This window comes from Mustela erminea, chromosome 3, assembly GCF_009829155.1.
Source record: "Mustela erminea isolate mMusErm1 chromosome 3, mMusErm1.Pri, whole genome shotgun sequence".
Taxonomy (NCBI): Eukaryota; Metazoa; Chordata; class Mammalia; order Carnivora; family Mustelidae; genus Mustela; species Mustela erminea.
Window position 1 is genome coordinate 76,680,584 of NC_045616.1, and position 27,094 is coordinate 76,707,677.

Consider the following 27,094-nt stretch of genomic DNA (forward strand, 5'->3'; position numbering starts at 1 on the left):
TTAAATTTCTGGAATAATTTTATTACTAATTTGAGAAAAGTGTAGAGTTCTAAATACATTTAACATCTGCCTGAGTCAGATGGTAATCACAATAAGCACACCGAGTCTGAAAGCTGATTTCCATATATACTTTCACATTTTTTGCACTTGATTTTGCTACTTTATTCTGATATATAGCTGAAAAGACAATGTTTGAGAGGCTTCAGGTTAAGGAAAATCAGTAAGAACAATTCTGACCTGACTTACATTTAAATCGGTAATTCAGAGCCTTATTTAAACTTACTGAAATGGCATGTTTACTTCCATGTTCTGGAAAACAATTAAGGATTTCATAAACACAAGGTCATGTGAGTTCTGTAAACTCATCATTTACAAACAATCACTGATTCTAGGAGGTCTGTCTCCTTCTCCCCAGCATATCACCATGCACGGCTTCTGTCCAAACCTCTCACTTTAACATATCTGCGTTCTGCCTCCCGACCTAGTCTCCAAAGCCCTGACTTAGATCAATGATTATTGCTTCAATGAGCTGCTTTGTTGGCTGTGACTCATGCTTGAGACCACTTCAGTCAGTCAACAAATTTGACTGAGTGCCCACTACGGGTCTTCTGGTGCTACTCTACCACTGGAGATTGGGCCAGGAGCAAACAGGCCCTCCTCAGGTCTGCCTTGGGCTTGTCCTTTCAACTAGGATCTGGACCTTTTGGCAGAGCTGCAAATACGGCAATGGTCAAGACCTATCTATGATGGCACAACTTTTTAGTTTTATAAAGACAGTACCTCTTCCAAAGCTCACCTAGTTTTAAATCTTGTTTCTAGATGAAGGTGTGGATTACAATGAGCTCCACAAAGTAAAATGGGAACGTTTGGCAATGTGATTAAAATGAATCCATTGGCTGAGGAAAAAATTTCCATATGTATTAATAGAAACCAGTTAATTGCTTCGGAGAGTCAGAGACCTAATTTCTTCTTCTTTCTCAAAGCCCTTTTAACCTAAGAGTTTCAATGTTCTCTAATAAATATTTCCTAGAATTTCTCTCTATGACAAACAGCTGCTGAATGCAAGTCTTTGTCAGCTGATCCTTGAATAGAGTTCCTGGCATACAAAGAAATGAGCCAAGGCCAGGTAGTGATTCATTTCAACACATATAGCATGCCTCCATTTTCCAAGGCCTTAATCTGAGTTACAAACAATAACAAGATCTCTTTCCTTGAAACACTTATAATAGCAAGAAATAGAAAGCATCAACTATACAGCTTATTATTTCCTTTTTTTCTCCCTACACCTCTCAATTTCTTCTCTTTCATTTTATCAGTTTCTAAACTTCCGGGCTTTGGAAATTGGTCCCTGACCAGAGGGAACACTGTATAAAGCTGAGAGCAGGGAGAGGGGAGACTGACATCAAGAAACTCACCTATCACATATAAGAATATATTATAAAGCACTAGGGGTTAAAATTGCATGGTACCGGTTAAAAATACAAGACTAGAATGATAATACAGAACAGAAGTCCTTGGAATGGAGCCACTCCTATGAGCTTAATAAATTACCATACTGTGTAAAAAAAATAATGGTCAAATAGGTAATGATTAACAGACATAAATTAATAAGGGATGAAATAATCTATTAGTTATCATAGAAACCATAAATTCCAGGTGGACAATAGAATTTGATGTAAAAAAAATCTTCAAGCTTAAAAAAATTATAAATGAGATCGTGGGGACTGAGGCAAAGGAAAAAATTATTAATGGTAAAATTAATAATTGAAAACTTTGTTCAGCAAAAGTTTCCAAATAAACAATACATTGTTACTCCTGATGAATATGACCAGCTTTAATATGACAAAGTAATATCATTTTATAAAAAGCAATATCCTCTCTTCATTGTATAAATGTTTAAAAGGTACAAACAGTGACTCATCCTTTGGCAGACCTCACCTTCAACCTCCAAGACCTAAATCAAGGTCACCTTCTCTGTGATACTTCTACTCCAAGTAGAGACAACATGTTCCACTGGCTCCTAGAGACTCCATAAGGCAGTAACACTTTTTATTCCATTTCATTGTAATTTACCCTTCTTATGTTTGTTTCTTTTGATAATTTCATCAGCTAATTATCTTTTTACTCTGAAGGCCTTGCAAGATGCACGCTCTACATAATGAGTGCTAATGTTTCCTAAGTGAAAAGAAAATTTACATAGAACCAATCACTTTGAAATTGTATAAGAATCATCATTTCTCTGTACTGGGATTTTTCTAAGCACTATGAAGGAAAGATGGGGAAGGACAAACTATAAGAAATAATTGTCTGAACAACTGCTTCTAGCGAGGATAGAAAAGGAAAAAAAATAGTGTGAATAGGTGCTAAACAAATTCTACCAGTAAATTGTATTAGTTAGGAGTGAGGCTATTTTCTGAAGCAAATAAGCCTATGGCTCAAACACAATATAAGTTTATGCCTTGTACACATCATGTCCAAAATGAATGTGGCACAACTTTTTAGTTTTATAAAGACAGTACCTCTTTCAAAGCTCACCTAGTGAGGGGTTGGGGACGATTTCTTTCTAGAACTGATTTCTAGAAACCCAGGCTCCTTCCATTTCCTGGTTGTACCATCTTTACCCTATGGCATCCAAGATTCTGCATCTAGCCCTTTAAAAGAGGAAAATAGGGGGTTGCCTGGGTGGCTCAATCAGTTAAGTGCCTTCAGCTCAGGTCATGATCCCAAGGTTCTGGGATCCAGCCCCGCATCGGGCTCCCTGCCTGCGCAGTGGGAAGTCTGCTTCTCCCTCTCCCATTCCCTCTGCTTCTGTTCCCACTCTCGCTGTCTCTCTCTCCCTCTGTCAAGTGAATAAATAAAATCCTTAAAAGTTAAAAAAAAAAAAAAGAGGAAAATAGGGATGAAGAAAACAAATTCACTTCTTCTTCTTCTTCTTTTTTTTTTAAGAACAAAGGGAGCTGGAACTCTTTTTTTTTTTTTTTTTAAAGATTTTATTTATTTGTTTGACAGAGAGAGATCTCAAGTAGGCAGGGAGGCAGGCAGAGGGAAAGGTGGAAGCAGGCTCCCTGCTGAGCAGAGAGCCCGATTCGGGGCTCGATCCCAGGACCCTGGGATCATGACCTGAGCCTAAAGCAGAGGCTTTAACCCACTGAGCCACCCAGGCGCCCCTGGAATTCTTTGTAAATAGATATCTACACACACACACACACACACACACACAGGTCTTATAGATCTTTGAGAAATGCAAGGTTGGGGCTACAAGCAAGCCAACAGAGGTAGGATTATTCCCCACATTAAAATGTTGAGTGGCTGTCCCTGTCTCAGTTCAATCAGATTCTACTTTAGAGTACCAGTTCCAGACCTTTTGAAATAATTACCCTTCATACTATGAACCAGGCACTACCAAACAATGGCAACACTAATAAAATGTGGCAGGGTTCATATTACCTCAAGGGAATTACCAGTTTAGGAGAGAGGAAAGACACAAAAGCAGGTAATTATAATGTCAAGGATAAACTCAATGACAAAATATGCATAGATTAAAATGCCTAAAAGGGTTAATTATCCCTCTTATTCTTAGTGTTTTCCCAGTATTCTCTCTGGATGGACAGATAAATTCACCTGAGATTCCTTCCAGATCATGTGGACTAGCCTACATGCCTATTAAAGAATTTCCTAATCTCTGTTATATTAATAAGTGTGAGAGTGGGATGGGGTAAAGTTGTCTACTTTTCTAACATGTGTTCTGTTGTTCTATCCTGTCATTCGCTGATACGGTGTCATATGACGGACACAAGCAGTCACAGTAAAAGCTCTTTTTTGTTGTCGGTCAAAGATGACTCTAAGTGTAGTATTTAAATCTCTGAAAGAATGAGTTCATTTAACAGAAAGGAGGGTTGGACAGAGATAACATCAAATCTCATTTGGAGCCCTTTAAGCCCTAGGGATTTTTTTTTTAAGGTCTTGACAGTAATGCTTGCCATAATTTAAAATAAATATTTAGTGAGTATTTACAAAGTGAATTACTCGGAGCTGAATATTGTTAGATCTAAAGACATTTACTTTATGTAGTCCCAAACTAAAGATTTTCCTAATTCTATTGACAGCAAAAGGGAATTTACACATGATGACACACACATATATATTTATTATATATTAGATGTTATTCGTAATAACAACACAGAATTAGGATGGGTGGGTGCTGTGAAATTCATACCAATGAGCCCACATTATGCTGTTTTCCTTATGAAAGTTTCCCACCTCAGCCTTCAGATGCTCACATGCTTTTGCCAGAAATAATAAATATTTTGACTAGATAATAGCATGCTTTTGGTTACCAGCTGTGACCTCCAGAAAAATGAGAGAGGCAGATGGCAGGAAGCAGTGAGACATTAGAATGTGAGTATTTTAAAATATTTTTTACTGTACTCAGGTTGTCTATATGTTTCTAAAGAATAGGGTGTCCAGTTAGATTTGTTCAGATAGACAGTAAATAATTTCTGAGCATAAATATGTCCCAAATACAGCATGGGAGGGAATACTTACACTAAAAATGTGATCATTATTTATCTGTAATTCAAATTTGCCTGGACGGTTTAGACTTTTCTTTGCTACCTCGGGCAACCCTACTGAAAGTTTCAGTCCAGATCTTTTAAATGTCAGCGTAATATGTGTCTATTGTTGCCTCACAATCTTGTTCAAAACAAATTTGATCAGAAACAATGTTAGAAAAAAATGGAGAGTTTCAATTATAGGTGCTGGATCAAAGACAGCTGTACCTCCTCACAGTAGGGTTTAATTCCTGAGAGGAGAGAGAGCCCTTGATATTTCTGTCAGAATAATGGCGTATGTCAAGTCCACTGCTTTAGTTTTCCCTTCTGCCCTCCCCTTGCAAGCTTTTGTATGCATTGCCGAAAGGAGGAATTAACTACCAAGCTCAAGGAGCCAGCCAAGCCGTTTTCTTTTTCCTTTCTTTTTTTTCTTTTTTTTTTTTTTTTTAAGATTTTATTTATTTATTTGACAGACAGAGATCACAAGTAGGCAGAGAGGCAGGCAGAGATAGAGGGGGAAGCAGGCTCCCTGCTGAGCAGATAGCCCAATGCCATGTGGGGCTAGATCCCAGGACCCTGGGATCTTAATCTGAGCCAAAGGCAGAGGCTTTAACCCACTGAGACACCCAGGCACCCCACCAAGCCATTTTCTAATTTAGAAACAAGAACCCGTGAAATAATTAACAAGGCTAATTATTTAAACATAAATATCTTTATATAGAGGCACCTGGGTGGCTCAGTTGGTTGAGCATCTGGTTCTTGGTTTTCAGCTCAGGTTGGGATCTCAGGTTCCTGGGACTGAACCCTGCTTCAGGCTTGGTGCTCATCAGGGAGTCTCCTTGCCCCTCTCCTTCTCCCTTTGTCCTTCCCCCAACTCGTGTGCTCCTGCTCTCTCTCAAATAAATAAATAAATAATCTTTGTATATGCAGAGTGTTGCAGATTTGGATTCTTTTCAGAAATGCAAGCACACTGAATTTGCAAACCAACTTTGTGAAACCTTCTATTTGAGACTCCAGTGACAACAAAGACTCACAGGGAAGGTGATAAAGATGATGATTTGGCAGATGAGCGCAGACTCTCACCAGCAAGCCCAGTAGAAGGGTCTGGAAACCTGAACCCTGGGCTGAGAGTGACAAAGATGTCTGACCTTCCTGCCAAGGGACCCAGGCAGATTTAAACCCTCAAATCTGTAAGTAGATTAGAAATTAAAGGTTAGGAAGGAAACATAATTTGTGGACTAAGTCAGCTGGACTCCCTATTAATGAAGCAGTATCTATTTCTGCTTTAGCCTCCTAGGTATTATTCTGCAAAGCTTAAAAAATCAAAGCAAGCCCTCCTGCCCCCTAAAAAAGATATACTGAGATTTTTGACTTCAGAAAAATTGTGTGAATTCCCTCTGCAGCTGCAGAAGTGGCATGAAACAAATATTGCTTTCCATTCTTGCTATCAACCACGTACTATATGGATGACTTAATTATTATGCAAGACGGTACTGAATCACAATGATGTGTAGTGGCTGCTAATGAGAAGTCATAAATCAAAGTCCTTAATGTTAAGCTCAGGCTACAAGATGTAGTTCTTTTGAAATATCATAAGGATGGCTACGTGTACGTGCATATATGTGCAATCACTAGCTCTCAGAGATTCCGCTGCTTCCTGATACCCAGTTAAAATATTCAGCATGTAACCCAGCCTCCCTGTCCTTTGTCATGTCTTTGTTTCCTGTAAGTGCCACATAGAGCAGAGCTCTTTGCAAAGGTGATGAGAAAGGGTGGGCAGGAAGTGCCTGAAAATGCCACAGAATGATTCTGGCTCCATGAGTTTCTTCCCTGACAGACCCATTACAGGAAGCATAGTGACTTTTCTAGAATGAGAGGCTGTTTTTTGTTGGTTTGTATCTCCAGCTTCAGACAGTAAGAAAAAGACCCTCATTGTTATATTTATCATAAATCCTTTAAAAACTGGAGGTCAATTTGGGAAGCTAAAGCTGTCTTTCTTAAGTACAATGTTCCCAGCTACCCTAGGAAATCAATGATGGACTTACATATACTGTAAACTATTTTAATCTGATTAGACCCTGGAAAAAATCAAAGCAATCAGCTAACAAGATTTGTTTAGATAGGGAGCAAACCCTAGAGAAGGGGGAGTTATGCGGGCAAAGGCTGGGCATGGTCATGGGTATTTATTTTCCTATCCACTCATTCATTTATCGTCAATTGTGTATTGATTGTCTACTAAGCATAAGGTTCTCTGAGAGATCCTCGGCTCATAGAAGGATAAATCTGGTTCATACTCAAAGGTCAAGAACTTTATAGCATAGTAGAGTAAATGAACAGGTAAATAATGATAATACAAGGCAAGAGGAAGTGAGTTCTTACAAGATCTAGAAAAGGCAGTGTAGGAAAAGCCCCTGGGAAGTGAGTGACACTGACGGGGAGGGCTGGAGGAAGGAATGATCACTAACATTTAATGCATACTTGCCTCCTGGCTGGCTTTAGTTAGGACATTCTCTGCATAATAGAGAAGGAGGATTAGGTGAGGTGAGTTTTGGAAGAAGAGGAGAACACTACAGATCTACAATGGGGATAGGAGCCCATCATTCTGATGGAACAGTAGAGGTAGCAAGGAGCACTGCATATCTGAGTAATGGCCTGTGGTTTGGAATGGCTGGAGTTGGAGTGAAGACAGGTGCATGAGGTCATCACACCCCATCTATTTTTCAAACAGTAGACCTGGTAGAACAGGGCCTTTGACTATCAGAGGGTAGCTAGCAGAAACGCCCTGGTCACATGGGAGGCACAGAGGGAGCAAGGGCTAAGAGACTGGCCAAAGAGGAAATTCCAGGAAAAAGGCTGCTTCCATTATAGTGGCCCGGTGACCAGGGAACTGCATGTCTTATTTCCCCTAAGAGACTCCGAAATTTGTGAGGGTGGGGTGTAATTCATTTAGAAGTTTTCGAAGTGAGTGCCATGCAAAACCCCCCAAATGCAAACAAAAACCAAGCAAACAAAAAACAATCCTTCTTGGTTAGCTAGAATCTCATATACTATACTCAGCATACTGTGTGCTTCATATCCAACTTTATATATATATATATATATATGGTTTGGATAACCACACGTGTGACCATACCCCCGTTCTGTCTAGTTAGAAGGCTCTAAAAGTTCAGAGTCTGGCCTCACCTCTTCTCTGTGTGAGCATCTCATCAAAGAGAATGAAGAAACCATGAAAAGGCACAATATGCACTTGTCACCTCCTCCCAAATCAGCACCCAGGTGGTGTTGCTGCTGCTCGTGAGAATCCTGATCCAGACTGAGTTCACTGGAAATGCCCTATAGGGCTGCTACATCGTGCAACTCCTACATGTTTGAGGTGGTGTTTACCTCAGACCTGCAGAAGCCCTTTCCATACCAGTCCTTTGGCCATTAATAAAACAGTAGTGAATCCTGGGGACTTTCACAGCAATTGCACAGATGATAAATCTTTGATAGGAAGTACTTACTACTCGTCACTGCATCTCTTTACCCCTCCCTGGGGAAATTCTGTGCTTCAACACATGGGTTCAAGCTTACATTTCTCACACTGGGAGAGAGTGTAGAAGGAGCCCCCGACTCAGAATGTGGCTATTGGTTGGCTGAAGTTCCTGAGCTTGCTGACGGGACCAGGACTTTTGATCTGAATCCCCCAGGTTTGAATGATTGATCCACAACTAGACTCAATGCTGTATTTCTACCAGAACTATAGAATTTTTGAGAAAGAAAGAAAAAAAAAAGCTGGCAAGCAATGTAGCCTGAAGGTCCAGTCCAAAGTAGAGGGATGTGGGATACAGCCATCATTTTTCATGAATTGCTTGTAGAGGTAGGGGCATAAAAAATCATTCTAAAAAATCTAAAGATACAAATAAAAGGTTAAGAAGCTATGTAAGATATATTTATGTATTTCCCCAGAATGTTATTATTAATACAAGGGTGTCCAATTCCAATAATATGTGACAACAGTTGCCTTGGGTAAAGCTCTCTCTCATCTTTCAATGAAACTTCATATTACAATCAATTGGGGAATTTTTAAAAAATCCTGATGCTGGGGTAACAATAGCAGAAATTCTGATTGAGTTATTGCATGGGACAATATGCCTTGAAAAGATGTCCAAGTGATTCTAGTGTGCAATCTGGATCAGGAACTACAATCTAATACAGACTGAGGGCAAGAGAAAGTTCTTCAGTGTCTACAACACACCAGTGTCCCCTCTACTCCTCACAGGCAATTTTAAAGCAAGGAATCCTTTACCTCCTTTAAATATAGCTAAGGGAGTTTGAGGAATGGTAAGCACTGTGAAAGTTCCCCAGTTATACAGTATTTTGGTTTGTTGGATTTGTCTAACTTGGAGGCAAGAGGCTTCCATGAAGGGTCTGCGAAGCCTTCCAGGCTCTCCTCGCCAACCCGAGTCCTCAGCTTGGTGCCTCTGTGCCCTTCTCAAAACAGAGATTTAACCAATAATTCCATCCCCTTCTTTTGGGCTTTCTTATTTCCTCCCCAGATCCCTGTCTGTTAGTTTTAAATGGAAGGAATTTAAAAAAAAAAAAAAAAAAAGGCAAATTTTCCTCCTGGCTTAAGGAAATTTCTACTAAAATAAGCTGTTTTATCAAGTCACATAAATTAAGTCCTTTTTGGTCTTATTCAAAATATATGATAAGGTCATAGGATATAAAATTCTGTGCTCCAGCAATTCAGAAAGGACTCATCTCCAAAATACAAACTCTGAAGGCAAAGATTTGCATAAATTACCATATTAATATACATATTCAAAGTTCACAGTTTATCAAAACCAGAAAGAAAATAACCTCATATAGCAGAGCATCCACTTCTTCCCATTCCTTAAGTGTTTGATATGTAATTAGGAAGTGCTAGGTTGGGGAGTGGGCACAGCTAGCTGTTACTATACTTAACTCCTTGAATGTCAGGGTAACAAATCTATCAAAAATGTCATGTTTACAGAGGAACTCAGCATAGGTGTGAGGCTGAGGGAACGGATTTGATAAGAAATGGGGTTAGGGATGAGGTAGGAGGTAAAAATGATTGTTGTTCCACTATTTGCTCAGAAAAAGAATGTTCTGACATTCTGATACAGGCATTGTGAGGTCCTATTTCCACAGGACCCTGTCATGTTGGCCTTCTCACTAGGAATTGCTTCAGTTGAAATGAAACTGATGTGAATAGCAAAATTTGGAGAGCCAATGAGGGAACAGAAAAAAAGAATGCCAAAGGGAAAGTGAGATGCAAGTCAGAGCAGTGGAAGACCCGGGAAGGCCATGTGGTATTGGCATAGCTGGTGTGTCCATGTTAGTCAGCCTTGCATGCTCCTTGGCAGGCTTGCTCAGTGCAGTTTTCCACAAAGTGGTCTTCCACAGGAGTGCATAAAATTTAAGTATAATTCTTTCCTGAACTGTCAGCCACTTTAGTGACTTCTCAAACCTAACAGTAGTCATGGGAAACCCTGAATGTGTATTCAGCTAGTCAGAAGAGCCCTGGGGACCCCCAAACTGAAGTGAGGCCAATGTTATAGAGCACTATGCCCTTAATCTTGAGTTTGTCCAACTCTAGGTAGGCAGAATCAGGATGACTACTCAAAAACTTTAAATTGCTGTGAGTTTTGGTTTAAAAAAAAAAAAGAAGTCTGGAAGCCACTTAGACCTTATGACATTTCTCCTCTCATCTGCCTTCCACTGGTCATTGCTTTCAATATGCTATGAGAAGGAAGAAAAGAGAAAAAGCCAAATTCATTTGCTATTTATAAATTAAAATTAGGTTATAGGATATAATTGACCTTAAATGAGAACTGTCCAAAGGAATATCATATGAGCAAAGAACATGAGACTGATGGCATGGAGACTGTGATGTATGGTTGGGCTGCCTGTACGTCCTTTTTAGTTACACTGTGATTCTTACCTTGCTTTGGAAATCAATGGTACAGAAAAGGAAAGGTACAGAACACAGTGAAGAAGGGCTCTGCCTAAATTTAATGGAATCAGACATTATATATGATAACCTATTTTCTGGTGATAAAATGGAATCCTCCCATGACTACTATTGTGCTGTTTTTCTAATTTTCTGAATAGTTAGCTTTGATGCTCCTTTCCTTTCCTTTCCTTCCACTTCCCTCCCTTTCCCACTCCTTCCCACCCCTTGCCTTCCCCTTTTCTTTTTTTCCCTTCCCTCCTCTTCCTTTCTCTTCCCCTCCTCTCCCCTCCCCACCACTCCTCTCTCTCTCTCTCTCTTTCTTTCTTCTTTTCTATTTGTTTTTAAGGAGTGTGTATGTAGGGAGCTGGATTACAACTGACAATTAAGGAAATTATATTAATGAACTGAACTGCAGAGATACACAACCAAACCCAGGCCAATTGTAATTGAACAAAAAGGGCTCCAGAATACTCCCCCTAGTCAGGAGCCCTACATTAGGCAAACAATGTCAACAATTTAGAAATAAGTAGAGATTGGACTGGAGTCGTACCAGTTCAGACCTAGAAGACTTAGACTTTCTACTCATGTCATGATGCTGTAGCTGAATATGTATATATTTCCTGGTTGGACAACTAGAAAATGAGGACCAGTAGTAGGTATCAAGAAGTACCCAATATATTCACTATGGTCAGAAAGCAGACTTGGAGACCTCATTCACCGCAGACCTGAAAACACTGGTAAGGTTCAAAAAAGGCATAACTATTCCTTTTCAAAGCCTAGAAATTCGTTTTCTTAATACTATCACCAACAATCCTAAAGATTTGTTTTTATACAATAATCATCAACCATACCACCCAGAAACCAAGATGGACATCTCAGAAAATAAGCTCTTACCACAATCTTCTTTCCTGAGGAGTTACGTGACAAGTATAATTACTGTCCTTCAAGACAGATCTATTCCCCAAAGGCAGGCAACTAATTTCAAAGAAAAGAAGGTGTATTAAAATAGGTAGAAAACAGGGAAATCCTGTGAGAAAATACTGGCATTTGCAATAAGCATAGTCATATAAAACCACACAAAAGGAGCTGCCAAGAAGTATATTTTCAGAGGGCAAGTGAAGCAGAACAAATAGCAATCATATTTATATAATATCTTTTGCCTAAGAGTCCAAGTTTTTTATTTAATCTTATATTCCCTATATAGCCTGACTGGGGTAAGGCTGCAGAAACTAGAATTTAGCTTCCAGCCTTTGGTTTAGTGTTAATATTTATAGAATAATTACCACCTCTGAGTACAGTTAAGGTTAGTTAAGTAACAAAACACCAAGTCATACAGAACAAGTTTCAGTCTTCAAAATTTTGCTATTTCCAGGTTAAGGAAAGAAGGAAAGAAGGAAAGAAGGAAAGAAGGAAAGAAAGAAAGAAAGAAAGAAAGAAAGAAAGAAAGAAAAAAAGAAAGAAAGAAAGAAAGGAAATAAAATAAAATAAGAGAAAAGAAAAGAAAAAAAAAAAAGAAAAAGATTCTCTCTGACCAAAATATGATCCAATGTTTGCCTTACAGGTCTGGGCAGATAGTGGGTAAAATGAAATGCTTAATTAAGATCTTTAATTCAAGGCTTTACATTTTGTACCATGCCTGTATTCTTCATGCAGCTAGTCTTTATCTCAATTTCCAGTTGGGGGGATACATTGAGACAAGCCAGAATCAACTATAGTAAATGAAAGAGTAAGTGGAAAAAAACAAAGAAACAAGAAAACCCAGAGGCAGACAGTTGGTTAACTGGAAACAGAAACAGTAAGAAAAACTTTGAACTGAGGCCATGAGAGAGCAAATATTTCCCATTGGGTTAGATGACACTTCTAATTCTCTTTAGGTACTCTGAAATACGTGCTATGCATTTGTTGTACTAACCTAAGCCCCAAATATACTCTCTTTTCCCAAAACAAATACAACTCCAAACCAAACCATTTTAGAGACAGAATGTACGACAAAAGTAACCAGGTAACTTCAAGTCACTTTGCACTATATGTATGCTAAAACATTTTAATTTCTCTTTATCAATTCTACCCATACATCCCCTCCATTCTACTGAGAAGCTGGGGGATTTTATAATACAGACAGAATTTTGATAAAATAGGCATGACCTCCTTACTACTATGTTTGAATTGAAAGTATTGATTATTTTCATCATATTGGCCTGATACTACCTGGCCCTCGCCGCCAATTTTTTGTTGGACATAACTGAATATGCCATGAACTGTGTGGACTATAAAGACAGAAAATGAAGAAAATCCAGTCCCGTATACTTCTGTCTCTGTTATTCATCTATTCATTTGCTCAGCAAATACGTGTTGAATACCTACTATGTGGTAGGGACTGTCCTGGATACATAAGACATAATACTGCATAAAAAGGACAGAAATTACTGTTCTGAAGGTAGCATTCTTATTGTAAAGACAGATGTGATAAATAAGTAAGTTATAAAATAAAAATGGTTGCAATATAAAATAGGGTGGGCTATATAAAAGGTCTTGTTCAGAAGGTGACATTATAGTGAAGACCATTAGGTGAGGGGAGACCCATAAGGATATCGGGGAAAGAAACGTCTAAGCAGTGAGCAAAGGAGGTCCAATGCCCCAAGGAAGAAGAAGCATGTCTGGTATGTTCAAGGAATAGCAAAGAGGCTGTTGTGGCTAGGCAAGGGTGCAAGAGAGGAAGAATAGGAGAAGGTGAGATCAGAGAGGTGGTGAGTCAGTTGCACAGGATCTCGTAGCCTCTTGTAAGGACTTTGGCTTTATTCCAGGAGGGGTATAATGCTGTGAAAGTCTGGGTAAAAAAAAGTTTGACATGATCTGATTTACAGTTTGAAAAGCTCTCTCTCTGCGCTGGGAAGATTCTGGGGGCAGGGACAGTGGTAGAAGCAAGATGACCGTTAAGGCCATAGCAACAATCCAGACAGGACAGGATGGTGGCACGATCAAGGTGATATCAGTACGTTATGGGTTGAATTGTATTCCTCCAGAAATACTGAAGCTCTAATCCTAAGTACCTGTGAATGTGGCCATATTAGAATTAGGCATTTACAGACGATCAAGTTAAGATAAGGTCTTTAAGGCGGGTCCAGATCTAATATTACTGTATCTTTATAGAAAGGATAATTTTGGGGGCATGGCTTTGTCGGTTAAGTGTCGGCCTTCAGCTCAGGTCATGATCCCAGGGTCCTGGGCTCGAGCCTGAGATGGGCTCCCTGTTCAATGGAAGCCTGCTTCTCCCTCTCCCTCTGTCACACTCCCTGCTTGTGCTCTCTTGCTCTCTCTCTTTCTCAAATAAATAAAAATCTTAGGGGGGATAAAAAGGATAAAGTTGGTCACAGAGGGAGACATATACAAAGGAAAGATGATATGAAAACACAGGAAGCAGACAGCCGTCTATAAGCCATGGTATGCCTGAGGCTACTAGAAGCTAGAAGAAAAGTCTGAAACAGATCCATTCTTGTGTTCTCAGGAACCAGCCCCACCAATAATCTGATCTGGGACTTAGAGCCCCAGAACTGTGAGACAATAAATTTCTCTTATTTAGCTACCCAGTTGTGGACCTTGCTACGGCAGCCCGAGCAAACTAAAACACAATAGAAATGGTGGGCAGTGATGGGATTCTGGATATGAAATTGGTTCTCATTATTCATGGATTCTGTATTTGCAAATTTGCCTAATTGCTAAAATTTATTTGTAATCCTCAAATAAATACTCACGGCACTCTCACAGACATTTGCAGACATAAGCAAAGTGATGAAAAATCAGAGTGGTCTGATGCATATATTCCCAGCAGAGACTGAAAAAGACCATGCTCTGCCTTGTTTCAGTCTTCTTCTGTAAATAGTGCCATACTTTTCACCTTTTTTTTTCGCAATATGCTTAATGCCATACTTTTTACCTTTTGTGCTTTTTGTTGGTGATTGTGCTCTTTAAAATGACCTCCAAGCATAAAGCCCAGGTGCTGTCTGGGTTCCCAAAATGCAAAAAGACTGAAAGTATGGCCGTGCAGGAATACGTGTGTCAGACACACTTCATTTAGGCATGAGCTTCCTGCTGTTGGCCATGACTTCAATGTTCACGAATCAACAAAATACATTAAAGTGTCTTTAAGTAGAAACACACCTAAAGCCAAGTATATATTGATCTGCTGGCAAAAACGTGACCAGAGGCCCACAGGAAACTGACTCTCTACTTTCACTATGGAACAACAATTCAGTATTCACCAACTGAATATTTTTGGTGACTCCATGGAGTATAACAACTTTGAACAACAAGAGCAGACTGTACTTTGAGATTAGAGCCAAGATACAATATTATTTTTTGAAGTAGTGAATGTGGGGTATCAGAAAATAAGGAGTTAAGATTAACCCCAATGTTTTCGCCCTGGTAAATCAAAAAGGAGATGCAAAGAACAGTTGAGGGAACAGGGTGTTTGTTTATTTCAGGTTTGTTGGAAGGAGTTGTGCATTAGGAGATATCTATCCTTTAAATAGAAGCTTGAGGGTAAGTTGGGTTATCCATAGAGGAAAAAGGTTTAAGGCTGGGTCACCACAATAATGAAAGAGTGAGAAGTGAGAAATGAGAGAGAGAGAGGAGCAGTGTGGGGTGGGGCTGACCTTGGCATCACACATCTACATTCTAATCCTACCACTGCTCACTCTGAGCTGTGACAGAACCAACTTTGCAGTTGATGGGACCCTGGAACAAGGTTAGGAAGCCATGAACAAAGGCTTAGCAATTATTCATCTTATCTTAGTTGTTATTACCAGTTAAAAGTTCTTTCATATTGAACATGATGTCACCTTCATTTACGACCATTATACATTTTTGGATAACAAAAGATTGCAGAGGAAAAGAATATTTGAAGGTGAAGTTTCATTCCTGTTCTAGCACATCTGCAATGGTACCCTGAACGTCATAGAAATGAATTATTTAAAACTGGTGGGAAGATGGTGTTAGACTTTCATCCTCCGTCTGGTGGTTTTTAAAAAATATCAATCTGCTCACCAGATTTCCTGCCTCAAAAAAAAAATAAAACCCCACAAAAAACATAAAAACAAACTTATATTTAGAGTTCCTCATTGTGTCATAAAAAAGCCAAATGTAAATAAATAAGGTGGGGGAAGAGAAGTCAGTGACATTCTCCAATAGGAATATAGCAGCCTGTGGCCATGCCATACTTAGAACAGAAATGCATTTAAATTAAGGAAAGGGAAGATTTCAAGTCAAGTTGAAAGGCACTGCAGTAGGCATAGACAGTTGAGTCTTGGTGTTGGATGTTTAGGAAAAGCCTGGACAAGGGATCTACATTCCGTACACCTGGAGTCATGCTCCGACTAAAATCCAGGGAACTCTCTGGCCACCACTCATCTGAGAAATATTTCAAAGGCAGTGACATTTTCAGTGGTGATTTTGTGTTTCTAGAACTATTTAAGTCTATTTGGGACTGTCTCTCTAACCATTTATTTAATTTGTTTCTTAAACCAAAGGCTATAGGAGAAGTCAAAGCCAGAACACTATTATTATTATTATTATTATTATTATTTTAAATAAGAGGTAAATTCTCTTTTCTCATCTAATGGAGCCACTAAATTCCTACCCTTGACTTTACAACTGCACACAGTTCTCTCACTAACAAACTGCAGGTTTATGCAAATGGGGATCTGGGAAATTCTACTCACTGACCATGATTTACACATAATTTCACCGTGTGGACAAATCTGAAGAATGTTGTAAGCCTCGCTGGAGTTCCTAATATGAATGTTTACAGCCACCTTACTTTCCCACATCTTTTTACAAAACATCCCAATCAATTCCGATAGCTTCAGGAGATGCACATTCTCCATGCAAGTTTCACTCACTCATTCAATAAGTATTTCTTAAGTGGCCACTTGGTGCCATTCCCTAGAGTAGACACTGGGATACAAAGGTAAAGAAGACAAGCATAGTTCTTTTTTTTTTCAAGAAACTTGGAATTCAGCAGGAAAACAGAGCACTAAATGAACACTTAAAATATGTTATAAGATACATGGGTGATAGTGTTTGAGAATATACTACAGAAGCAACTAAAAGAATATGGTATTTGAAAAAATATCAGAGAAAATAATGGACAACCTGAGATCTGAAGGATGAGAAGAAACTGTCTTGATCTTGGGTTGGAGGAATGTGGTTTATTATAGAAAGCAGAGCATGGGCAAAGGCCCCGAGGAAAAGAAAGCCAGAGGTATGAGAGGATCAAGAGACTGAAAAAAGTTCAAAAACTAGATTTAACAATTCTAATACAAGATCAGTATTTGTATTACAAAATACTGGACGCAGTATTAGTGTCTGAGGCCTTCTTCAGAGTGCATAACCTCACACTTTCTTCCACCTAATGTATAGGATAAAAAAATAATATTTAGGGAAGATAGACTAGGTAGCATGGAATCCAAGCATTCCCTTGAGTGGTTACCATTCAATTCTTAGATAGCTAAAGACCGCAAAAAGTTAATGTATTCAGAATACAGTATTTGCCTAGCTTCTCATGCAAGCCTTCATCGAAGATGCTGTAATGTTTGTCTCCTGGGTTTTGAGGGCACCGTAAGAAAGGTGTCTCCTGAGGTCCTTTCAGTACTAGCTGTAAAAGCCATTGTTGACATAAACCAATGTGCCCCCAATAAAAGACATTTCCATAAGAATTTAATTCAAAGAAAACTATCTTCACCCTGGGGGACTGGTGTGGTATTTTCTCCTCTTCCTACAATAAAAGCTAGAGAATATACCGAGTATACCGTTTACTTTCCCCCCAGCCTTGATTTTCACCTTGATTTCCAAGAATCTCAGAATTAAATTTCATTCCATTTTATCCTTTGGATTTCCATAAGCTTTTAAATTCTTTCTGACACCTTTTATGTGGCTCCTCAGATCTTCTTGCTTCATCCATCTGAGGTGGCTCTTGCCCACTTGCTATATGGCTCCCACGACACACTCTGTAAGGGCTCGGCTCAACTACCACCTCTCTTATCCAGTATGACAAAGGCATCACCCAAAGCAGGTTACCTCAGGCCAATGCCACAGTTTCTTGTCTCCTACACAGAAGCTTCCCTACTGCTACTACAGTGAGTCATCCATGTACATGGAATGTGGACTCCTCACTATTGCTGCCCTGAGACCTTACACTTCACAATCAAGAATTAGCATGTAAGTTTTTTCCACCCCACTTCTAGGGCATGAGGGCTAAAACAATTATTTGCTCCTGATTCTTGGGAGTTACTCTCTAATCCTATTTTATTAAGCATATTGTATGTATCTTTGGTGTTTCTTTCCTCACATTCTTTTTGAATATTTGTAGACTCTGGATAAATTTATAAGTAAGCTTGCAGTGAGCTTCATTTTATATTAATTTTATAGAATTGTGGAATTTGGCCAAATGAAAGAGGAAATTTTTAATTCCCCAAATAAAATTTCACTGGAAAATTGAAATCACAGTCTAATGTGTTTTCAAAAAAAGAATAGCCATCATTTCCTCAACGTGACCTGCTAGCTTGTTGCTATTCTCTCTAAATCTCTACATCTGGCTTCTTAACACATTAGAATTCATGTGTAATGAAATTTGAAGAAATTTAACACTTAATCTGAATGTCCCTATAGTTGGTTTAAGAATTTTACTGAAATCACAGCCAAAAATCATTTTCTTTCCTTTTGGTGCAATTGAAGTGCACTTCGTCAGAGTATTTGAAATGTTAGGTGTAAATCAGTCTCAATTAATTTCTTATTTTTTGCTATATATGTTTTCCTAGGCTTTTTTCTTTTGGTCACCTAATGATCAGAACTTGGAGACTAGTAATTTAGAGAATATGTCCCTTTGTGCTTGTTTTTTTTTGAGAAGGCTTCATTTCCTACTATAGAAATTCACTACTGTATGAAGCTTCCTCCTTTCTCGAGTACTACTTACTAATGTCATATATGTAAAACAAGAAGGAAATGCTGAACTGGAGGCTTTTTTTTTTTTTTTCCTAAACAGGTTTTTTTTTTTTTTCTTACAAAGCAATTCTGTTTTAATTTCTTTTTTTCCCCCCAGATTTTATTTATTTGATAGAGAGATCACAAGTAGGCAGAGAGGCAAGCAAAGAGAGAGGGAAGCAGGTTCCCTGGTGAGCAGAGAGCCCAATGCGGGACTCAATCCCAGGACCCTGAGATCATGACCTGAGCCGAAGGCAGAGGCTTAACCACTGAGTCACCCAGGCACCCCTCTGTTTTTATTTCTTAAAATTTTCCAAGCTTTTTGACTCAGTTTTTTCAGGTGAGAATAATTTTTAAAATATCTGTTTTGTGATGTTACCTGTGTTAAGTAGGGAACTCAAATAAGTGAGACATTTTTGCTCTGTAAACAATTTGCAATCTATTAAGAACTTAAGAAAATTATATACTTCAGAACAACACAAAATTGAAAATAATTAGTGCCATAGCAGCAGTGGGCATAACAATATTAAATCTTCTGGTAGGAGGAAGAATAGAACCCTTAAATCCCGACTATGTCAGTCTGAAGTAATTTTACATTTTCTGTTGGGCTATCAACAACAGATGAGAACCTCTATAGCTCCTTAGATCATGCATCCAAAATAGACATTGTACAGTAAGAGATTACTTTATGATTCAACTTATATGAGGTAAGTACCTCATCTGACCACAGAATAATCAAATTCATTGAGATAGAAAGCAGAATGGTATTTGCCAGAGGCTGAGGAGTGGAAAGAAGGGGAAGTATTATTTAAAAAATGTAGAATCTCAGTTCTACAAGATGAAGGGTTTTGGAGACGGATGGTAATGAAGGTTGTGACAACATTAAAAATGCATTTAATACCACTAACTGTATATTGAAAAAAATGATTAGGGTTGTAAATTTTGGTACATATATTTTACAATAAAAATTCAGAAAAAAAGTATAGGATTGTATTGTATTCAGTACTAGAGAAACAAGATTAATAAACTCACAGTCTAATACAGAAGAAAAGATGTAATCAAATAACAGCAGGGTCTACTAGGTTCTGTATGCAGTCTGTAGAAAGTGCTAAGGTAGCATGAATGCAGACATAAGGGTCTGACTAGCACTGTCCACTAGGATTGGAAATTGGGATGGGTAGGAAAGGGGGTAGTAGTATCTTTAAAAGTTGTAGACAAGAGTTGATATTTGAGCTGTCCTTAAAAAGTCAGTAAGAGTTGGAAAGATAACAGAGAAGGTATTCTAAGCAGAAACATGGAGGTATTAGAGGTATCAAATATCTGTAAATTGAACAAAGTTGTCTGGCTAACATACAGGACCAGTGGAGGACAGTGGTAGGAGATGATGTTAGTGACACATGTGGGTTTTAAAAATACATATGGCCAGAGTTATTACTGAAGATTTATTTTTAAGACATGTTAACATTCGGGGCTTCCTGGGTGGCTCAGTCAGTTGAACATCTGATTCTTGGTTTTGGCTTAGGTCATGAGCTCAGGGTCATGGGATGGAGCCCCATGTAAGGTTCCATGTTCAACAGGGAGTGTGCTTGAGATTCTCTCCCCCTTTCTCTGTCCCTCCCCTCCACTCGCATGTCCTCTGTCTCTCTCTTTCTGTTCCAAAATAAATAAATAAACCTCTTAAAAAAAAAAAAAAAGACATGTTAGAGTTTACTAGCTCTGATGGCAGTATGATATAGGATATGGAGTGGGTTGGACCTAAAAGTAAAAAGACAAGATAGCCAATGACAGTCCAGATGAAGACAGTGGCAATAAAGGATAAGAACAGATTTGAGAGGCATTCAGAAAGTCAGAATTACTGGGCTTGGGTAGTCAATGAGATATGATGTGTAAAAGAGGGAAATCAAAAATGCTGCTCAGATTTCTATATCAGAAAATGGGAAGAGGGTGGATCCCTAAACCGGAATAGTAAACGCTGACATAAATACAATGTTTGGAAGATTGTCAAAGAGGGGGTGCTCAGTAGATGTTTGTGGAGTGAATAAACGCCCCCTGATGATAATGATCATACGACTGAGGATGGGGGGAAAAAAAGAGTGCATAAGGATTGATTCTGTTGGTTTTTGAGAGATCTAGATGTGCTGGGAAATGGAAGGGGTAAGCTCTGAAGAAGATAGGCAAAGCAGGTGATATCAAAGCAAAACCCCACAAAGTTTAGGAGTTAAGGCTGGGCTCTAGAAACTGTGACTAGATCAGTTTGCCTCTATGATAGCGAGAAGAATAAAAGTATAGTGGTTCTATGATGTGGTATATCTGAAAGTCAGGCTAAAGAAGTTTTAACTAATTCAGTAGTGATGGTAAGTCATGGCTTTGGGGCGGAGGTTTAGGATTATGCTCTTCTGGAAGACTTACAGCAGCAGTGGGATAGGGTGTCTTGACACAAGGGGGAAAGATCAGTTAGAAGGCTACTATGAGGGGAGAAGCAAACAATAAGAAGAAAAGGAGCAATGACGGTCATAGCAGGAATGGAGAGGCAGGAGCAGAATCAAAAGATATTCAGAAAAAATTAATACGCAAGATCAAGTTTCTGATTGGGATGGCGGGAGGTTAGAATTGGATTCAGGGTCGACCCAGGGTGATGGAGTGTTGCGGTGTCAATGAGAAGACATAATGATGTCAGGAAGGCGAGCAATTTTATGCAGAGATAATTGATTCTGAGGCACCAGCAAGATATCCAGGTGAAGAAATATTTTGGGCACCTGGAAACGCAACACTGCAGTTTCAAACACAGACTGGAGCCAGGAATGTAAACTTGGGAGCTATCTGGTGTATGTGATCAATGATGTGTGAAAGAGGATAGGATAGCCAAGGAAAGGAAAAATGAGCCCAACAGAAAAAATCATGGGGGTATGCTTACCCTTGGCTGGGTGAGGGAAATCTTGGAAGTAGAAAAAGAAGCGGACCTAGGGAGAGACCAGAATAATCTGGAAAACGCACCTCTCAAAAAAAGGTTGGGGGACAGAGCCTCAAAAAAGGAAAGTGGTAAAGAGTCAAATAAGGAATCCGAAGCAGAGGAAGACTGGTAAGGACAGGTCATCTGTGTACAGGGAGAAAGTGTTGATGGGGAGGAAGCTGTGCTGGCCAGGGTGAGCGAGGATGTGGGATAGGGCATGCGGAAGCTGAACTTCTCCACGGCATTTATGATGCTAGAGCCAGAAGTATAGAGAGCTTGGTTCCTGGTCATGTTGCCATTTGGTTTAAATAAACTCAATTCTTGGTATTCTCAGTAGTCCTATAACTTTCACTGAAACAACAGGGCAAGAACTATGGGTGCACACAGCATCTGTGACCCTGAAGTTTGGAACGTGATTCATGAACACCTCCTGTCTGGGAGCACTGGGTGTCAACATTTCCTGAGAGGAAAGAATTGAGTTTAAAATGGCCATTTTGCAAAGCAGTATGTATGCCTCAGCTCTGTGTGATAATTTACCAGATATCACCACATGATTAATTGACAAAACTTTCTGTCAGTAATTTGAAATGGTACTTTCATCATAAACTAACCCCCCAGATGGATTTGCAGCTATGTTTGGACTCTCTGTTTCATTCCATTTTGTACCAGACCTGTCGTTATTTAATTGGGGTTGCCTTGAATCTATGAATTAATTTGAGAAGAACTGGCATTTTTACAATAGTCAGTCTACTAAAAAGAAGAGGACTTAAGCCTTCTTTTATAATTACTTTTTCATACAGTCCCAAGCTCACCCTTTTCAGTTTATAGCTATATATTTCCTTTTTAAGTGGCTCCTGTAAATGCATTATTTCTTATACTGTAAGTGTGTGTGCATCTGTGTGTGTAAGTAGGAGAGAGGTAGGTGTTTTCTCAGATGAACAATTAAAATTTAAAAGAAATAATCTAAAGCAAATTAAAGTTTTTAAAAACATCTGATATTCATTGAGCTGATAACACGTGTAAAAAAATGACTTTGGATAATATTATGATGCAAAACAGAAAAAAAAATGAACGCAGTTTATTTCCCTTTTATCTGACTACTCTTCCCTTACATAAGCCGAGCTGTGATTGTTGGCAGCTAAAACGTGATGGCTGTTCAGGCCTCGTACTAGCAGCAGGAGCGCCATTTTCCTCCTCCTACCACACAGAGCCCTAGCTAGACTCTCGCTCTTGCCACAGGAAAGCAACTCTGCTCAGCCCTGCTGCTAGAATCCCCAACCATGCCCATCAGCACTTCCACTCGCTCTCCCAAGATGCTGGGAGGATAAGCTGAAGGAAGCCACACAAGCTCTCCACTGCCAGTCATATTCCCCACAGACAAAGGGGTTTTTGCACAGCTGATGCAGCCACGAGTCAGAACATGCTTGTATTTTATCTCTGCCTTTATCTCAGTCCTTTGAAACATTTCAATTTGAAGAAAAACGGAAAACTATTTAATGAATCTGGACAAGGGGTCAGCAGGCTTTTACTGTCAATAGCTAGGCAGAAAACGTATCAGGCTTTGTGGGCCATATGGTTTCTGTTAAAACAACTTACCTCTGCTGTTGTGTGTGAAAGCAGTCACAGACCATAAGGAAATGAGCCTGGCTACATTCTGAGAACTGGTTCAGTTTCTAAATCCTTATTTCAGACCAGTACATTTCCAAACCATTCATTATTTATATTAAAAAAAATTGAAAGTCTCATGGAACCAAGCATGACAGGTTGCAAAGCACTAGAAGGTACAGTATGTAGAAAAATCACCAGGAGGATTTCTCACCAATCCTTAAACAATGACTCTGAGCATAGTTGGTATTTGTCCGCTTTCTGAAGCACAAGGGGGAATCACACACACCATAAACACACATATGACACTGCAGTGTGGTCATTGCTTTGAGGAAGAAGAGGAAGTTGAATGAAAAAGCTATTATTATTAGTGATGGGAGTATTTGTTCTTACTTACCAATCTTGTACTGCATTGAAGGATTCTTCATTTGTGATGTCATACATTAAAATAAAGCCCATGGCCCCACGGTAATAGGCTGTGGTGATAGTCCTGTATCTTTCCTGGCCAGCTGTGTCCTAAAAAATAACAATTTAAAAAATATTCTTATTATGTTATATAATTTTAATTATATATATATTTTTATTATAAACTCTAAAAAAATAAGGCAATACATATTTTGGGAGGTGATTAATTATTCTAGAAATAGTCATAATAGAGATTCTACATTGTACTTGCAACGTATCACTATATATCTCTTTAGTCTTGTTTTCCCTCATGATTTTCATAGGGCAGGTCTGCGAGATTATGAAAGATTCTTTTTTTGGTCAAGATCTAGCTCAAAATATGTTCTACATATGTTCATTCCTGTTAGGCATCAGATAACTGTAGATAATAAAATAAAAAGATCATACATATGAAAATCCATACCTTTTTGTTAAGTTTAAAACCAGAAAAGTTCATTAACTCCAGCACTATGTGTTTATAATCTAAGTACAAGCCACTATGGGGGGAAAAGAAGAATTTTATGAACAGCTTCCTGCTTTCAAAAGGATGCAGTTTAACCTTACTTTATTCAGCTGTAAAATGAGAATAAAAATACCTGCTTTGTGTGGCTATTTAGGCAACAGACCTGGAGTTCCTGCTCTCCTATTAGATAGTTGGGAACATGGACAAGTCCCCAAACCTCTGTAAATAAACCTCTCTAAAGTCTAGCATGTTTTCTAGGACTACGTGAAACGGTGTATTTGCAGTGCTTCATGCAGAGCCTGGCATACAAACATTGGTTGATAAATGCTGAGTACTGGCTGCTGTTCCTAAAGGCTGGGGAGGCAAGGTTAGCATATGATGGGAGATAGCAGCTTACAAACACAGAGGCTCAGGGCCCACCGAAGAGATGACATGCAATAGTGAAATCTGGGAATATGGCAGACATATTGTTAAAGTCACCTGCATACATGTCACATATACTGTTTAGTGTAGCTCAAGAAATTATTCCTCTGTTCACCTGACCCTTGCCCCTTTGTCTTCACTGGATCTGGGATATGGTTTACGACACAATGCTCCTTGGATTTCCCCTTTACCACTTACCCTAGAGATCCGGCTCTGATTTCTCTTTCCTAGTACTCTAGGTGCTAAGCACTTTGGACAGAAATATTATCTTATTTTAGACTTTATTCTGGATCCTCTTTCTGCTCTTCTCCCAGAGATACCTCCTTTGCACATGGAATACACCCTAGGTCCCCCTAAGATTTAATAGCCCTTGGAGGGGAAGCTAATGTGTTGGATGACACAAGAGTAAGTTCCTAACGGGGCACCTCGGTGGCTCAGTGGGTTAAAGCCTCTGCCTTCGGCTCAGGTCACGATCTCAGGGTCCTGGGATTGAGCCCTGCATTGGGCTCTCTGCTCAGCGGGGAGCCTGCTTCCCTTCCCCTCTCTCTGCCTGCCTCTCTGCCCACTTGTGATCTCTGTCTGTCAAATAAAAAAATAAAATATTAAAAAAAAGAAAGAAATATATTTAAAGAGTAGGTTCCTTACCATCAAAATGAAACTAGTATCTCCTGGGTCTCACCCTTGGGATGGGCTCGTGTTGGATATGCTAACGCTCACCCACAGGTGTTCTCCACCTTGGATGCTTACACTCCACCATAGACTAGCCCATGAGAAACTTGAGATTTCTCACAATTTTCTCCTAATCTGTGTGGTATATTTTATGCAGCCCCCTGGGTGATCAAAGAAGGCTGAGGAAACCAGCAAATGATTCTAGAAGAACAGGGGGGCATGAAGAGAAAGTTGAGAATTAGCCGACTTTTCATGAAACCAACAATAGGACCAGGGATGAGACTGGCCTGACTAGAAGAAGATATTTATGTGGTGATATTAGGGATATAAGGTTCCAAAGATAGGATGGAAATCAATGATGGTACCCAAAATAGCAAAAACAGAGCAAAATCTGTGGGAAAGATCTTTCAGAACATAAATATATCACCGTTGGCAGAAAACAAAGAGGAAAGTATAGATTTTACCACATGAAAATTTAACAATTTCTTGAATATATAAAAAAGATATAAATAAAATTAAAATGATACATAATTTTAAAAAGTCAGAAATATATTTGCATCTTACCAGAGAGACCAAAGGTTACTATCTTTAATATGTCAAGTGGTGTAAGAAAATCATTTAAAAAAATGTTAAACAATCTAATTTTAAAATTATTTATATAGAGGCACATAAATAACTAATTAATCTGTAAAAAGAGTTGAATCCCAACGGTAATAATGCTGCAAAGTTAAATGCCTACCTAAAAGAAGTTTCCTGGATATTATTTGAATGTTTTATTGTACTTTGCTTAGTATTTTATATATATGAAAATGTAGATGTTTGACATAAACATGAATATCACAGACTGCCTGTAATTAGGAAAAATAATCAAGTTTATTAGGCAGAAAGAAACCAGTCTTGAGCTTATGTGGATATTTTTTGGATTTAATTCAATTAACAGCATATCCAATTGTGAAATAAAGAAGAAATTTAGAGAACCAAATTCCCAGAGACTATGTACACAAAGCATGGTATGCTCAGAGATTGTGTAATGTATTTCAGCCTTCTGGGGAACAAAACATCTTAAAACTAGTCATTTTATTTTAAAACATCTATTTTTGTCTTAAATGCCTATTTTCCAGAATACATTATCCATAGAATTACCTTTTTTTTTTCTTATTGTGAAATAACTTTAAATGGCTATCTTGTCCACCATACAGTAATAGCACTGTGTGGTGATAGACAGTAGCTCCACTTGCAGTGAGCACAGCATCGCACATAGACTTGTTCAATCACTATGTGGTACACCTGAAACAGTGGGCATCAACTATGCACCAATAAAAAAATTTTTTAAGTCATAAAAAATATTTAAAAGTTAAAAAAGATAAAAATCTGGAAAAGAAAAAGCTTTTTAACATTTAACTGCGTAGTCATCTCACAGGTTGAGGATCCCATTCTTGTTGCCTTCTCTATATAACAGATAGCTTTCCCCTGAATTTTCTCTAGCAGAAAACAGCCAATACAGCTGAGGCACTGCTGAAATGTGACCCAGATCCTTCCTGTCAGGCATGTCCTTGACACAGACACTGAATAATGGTGTGTTGGAGAAGTGTGACATCTCTTTCTTCTTGACCTTTTTTGGCGATGGCTTTCCTTTTCATAAGATGTTAATTTTATTTTGACAGTAAAGAAACTAGTTCTAGTATTATAAAACATTCATTCCAGTCTATGAGGGTATTTAATCTTTAAGAGAGCAGAAATCAAGGCCCCATTATATTATGACTGATATGTTACAGGAAACCGCACGGTTGGATAGCCATTATCAAAATTTAAAAGTAGACAGAGGGGGACAAAAACTGGCTTTTAAGGAAAAAAAAAAATAGAAGCTTTCAGAAAGCACATGAGTCACAGCAAGGATCAGAATCTTCTATACCATTCTGATACGAACCCAGAAATACAATCTAATTGGAGGTAGTTGTCACCTAAAAGCTCTCAGAAGAGTAAGAAATCATAACAAATAGAGGTAGTGTATTAGGAAAAACAGAGAGTAGTTTCCCTTCCCAAATGCAAAGACA

At 38.7% G+C, this 27,094-nt stretch overlaps 1 protein-coding gene across 2 annotated transcripts in view; it reads right to left on the bottom strand.

Annotated features, from left to right (window-relative positions):
- RAB3C (RAB3C, member RAS oncogene family) overlaps nt 1-27,094 on the bottom strand; it is a 294,453-nt gene that overhangs the window by 138,946 nt on the left and 128,413 nt on the right. For both annotated transcript variants that reach the window (XM_032336182.1, XM_032336181.1), the window contains exon 3: nt 23,439-23,557. In XM_032336182.1, coding sequence (XP_032192073.1) covers nt 23,439-23,557 — 119 coding nt within the window. The remainder of the gene's footprint in view (nt 1-23,438; nt 23,558-27,094) is intronic.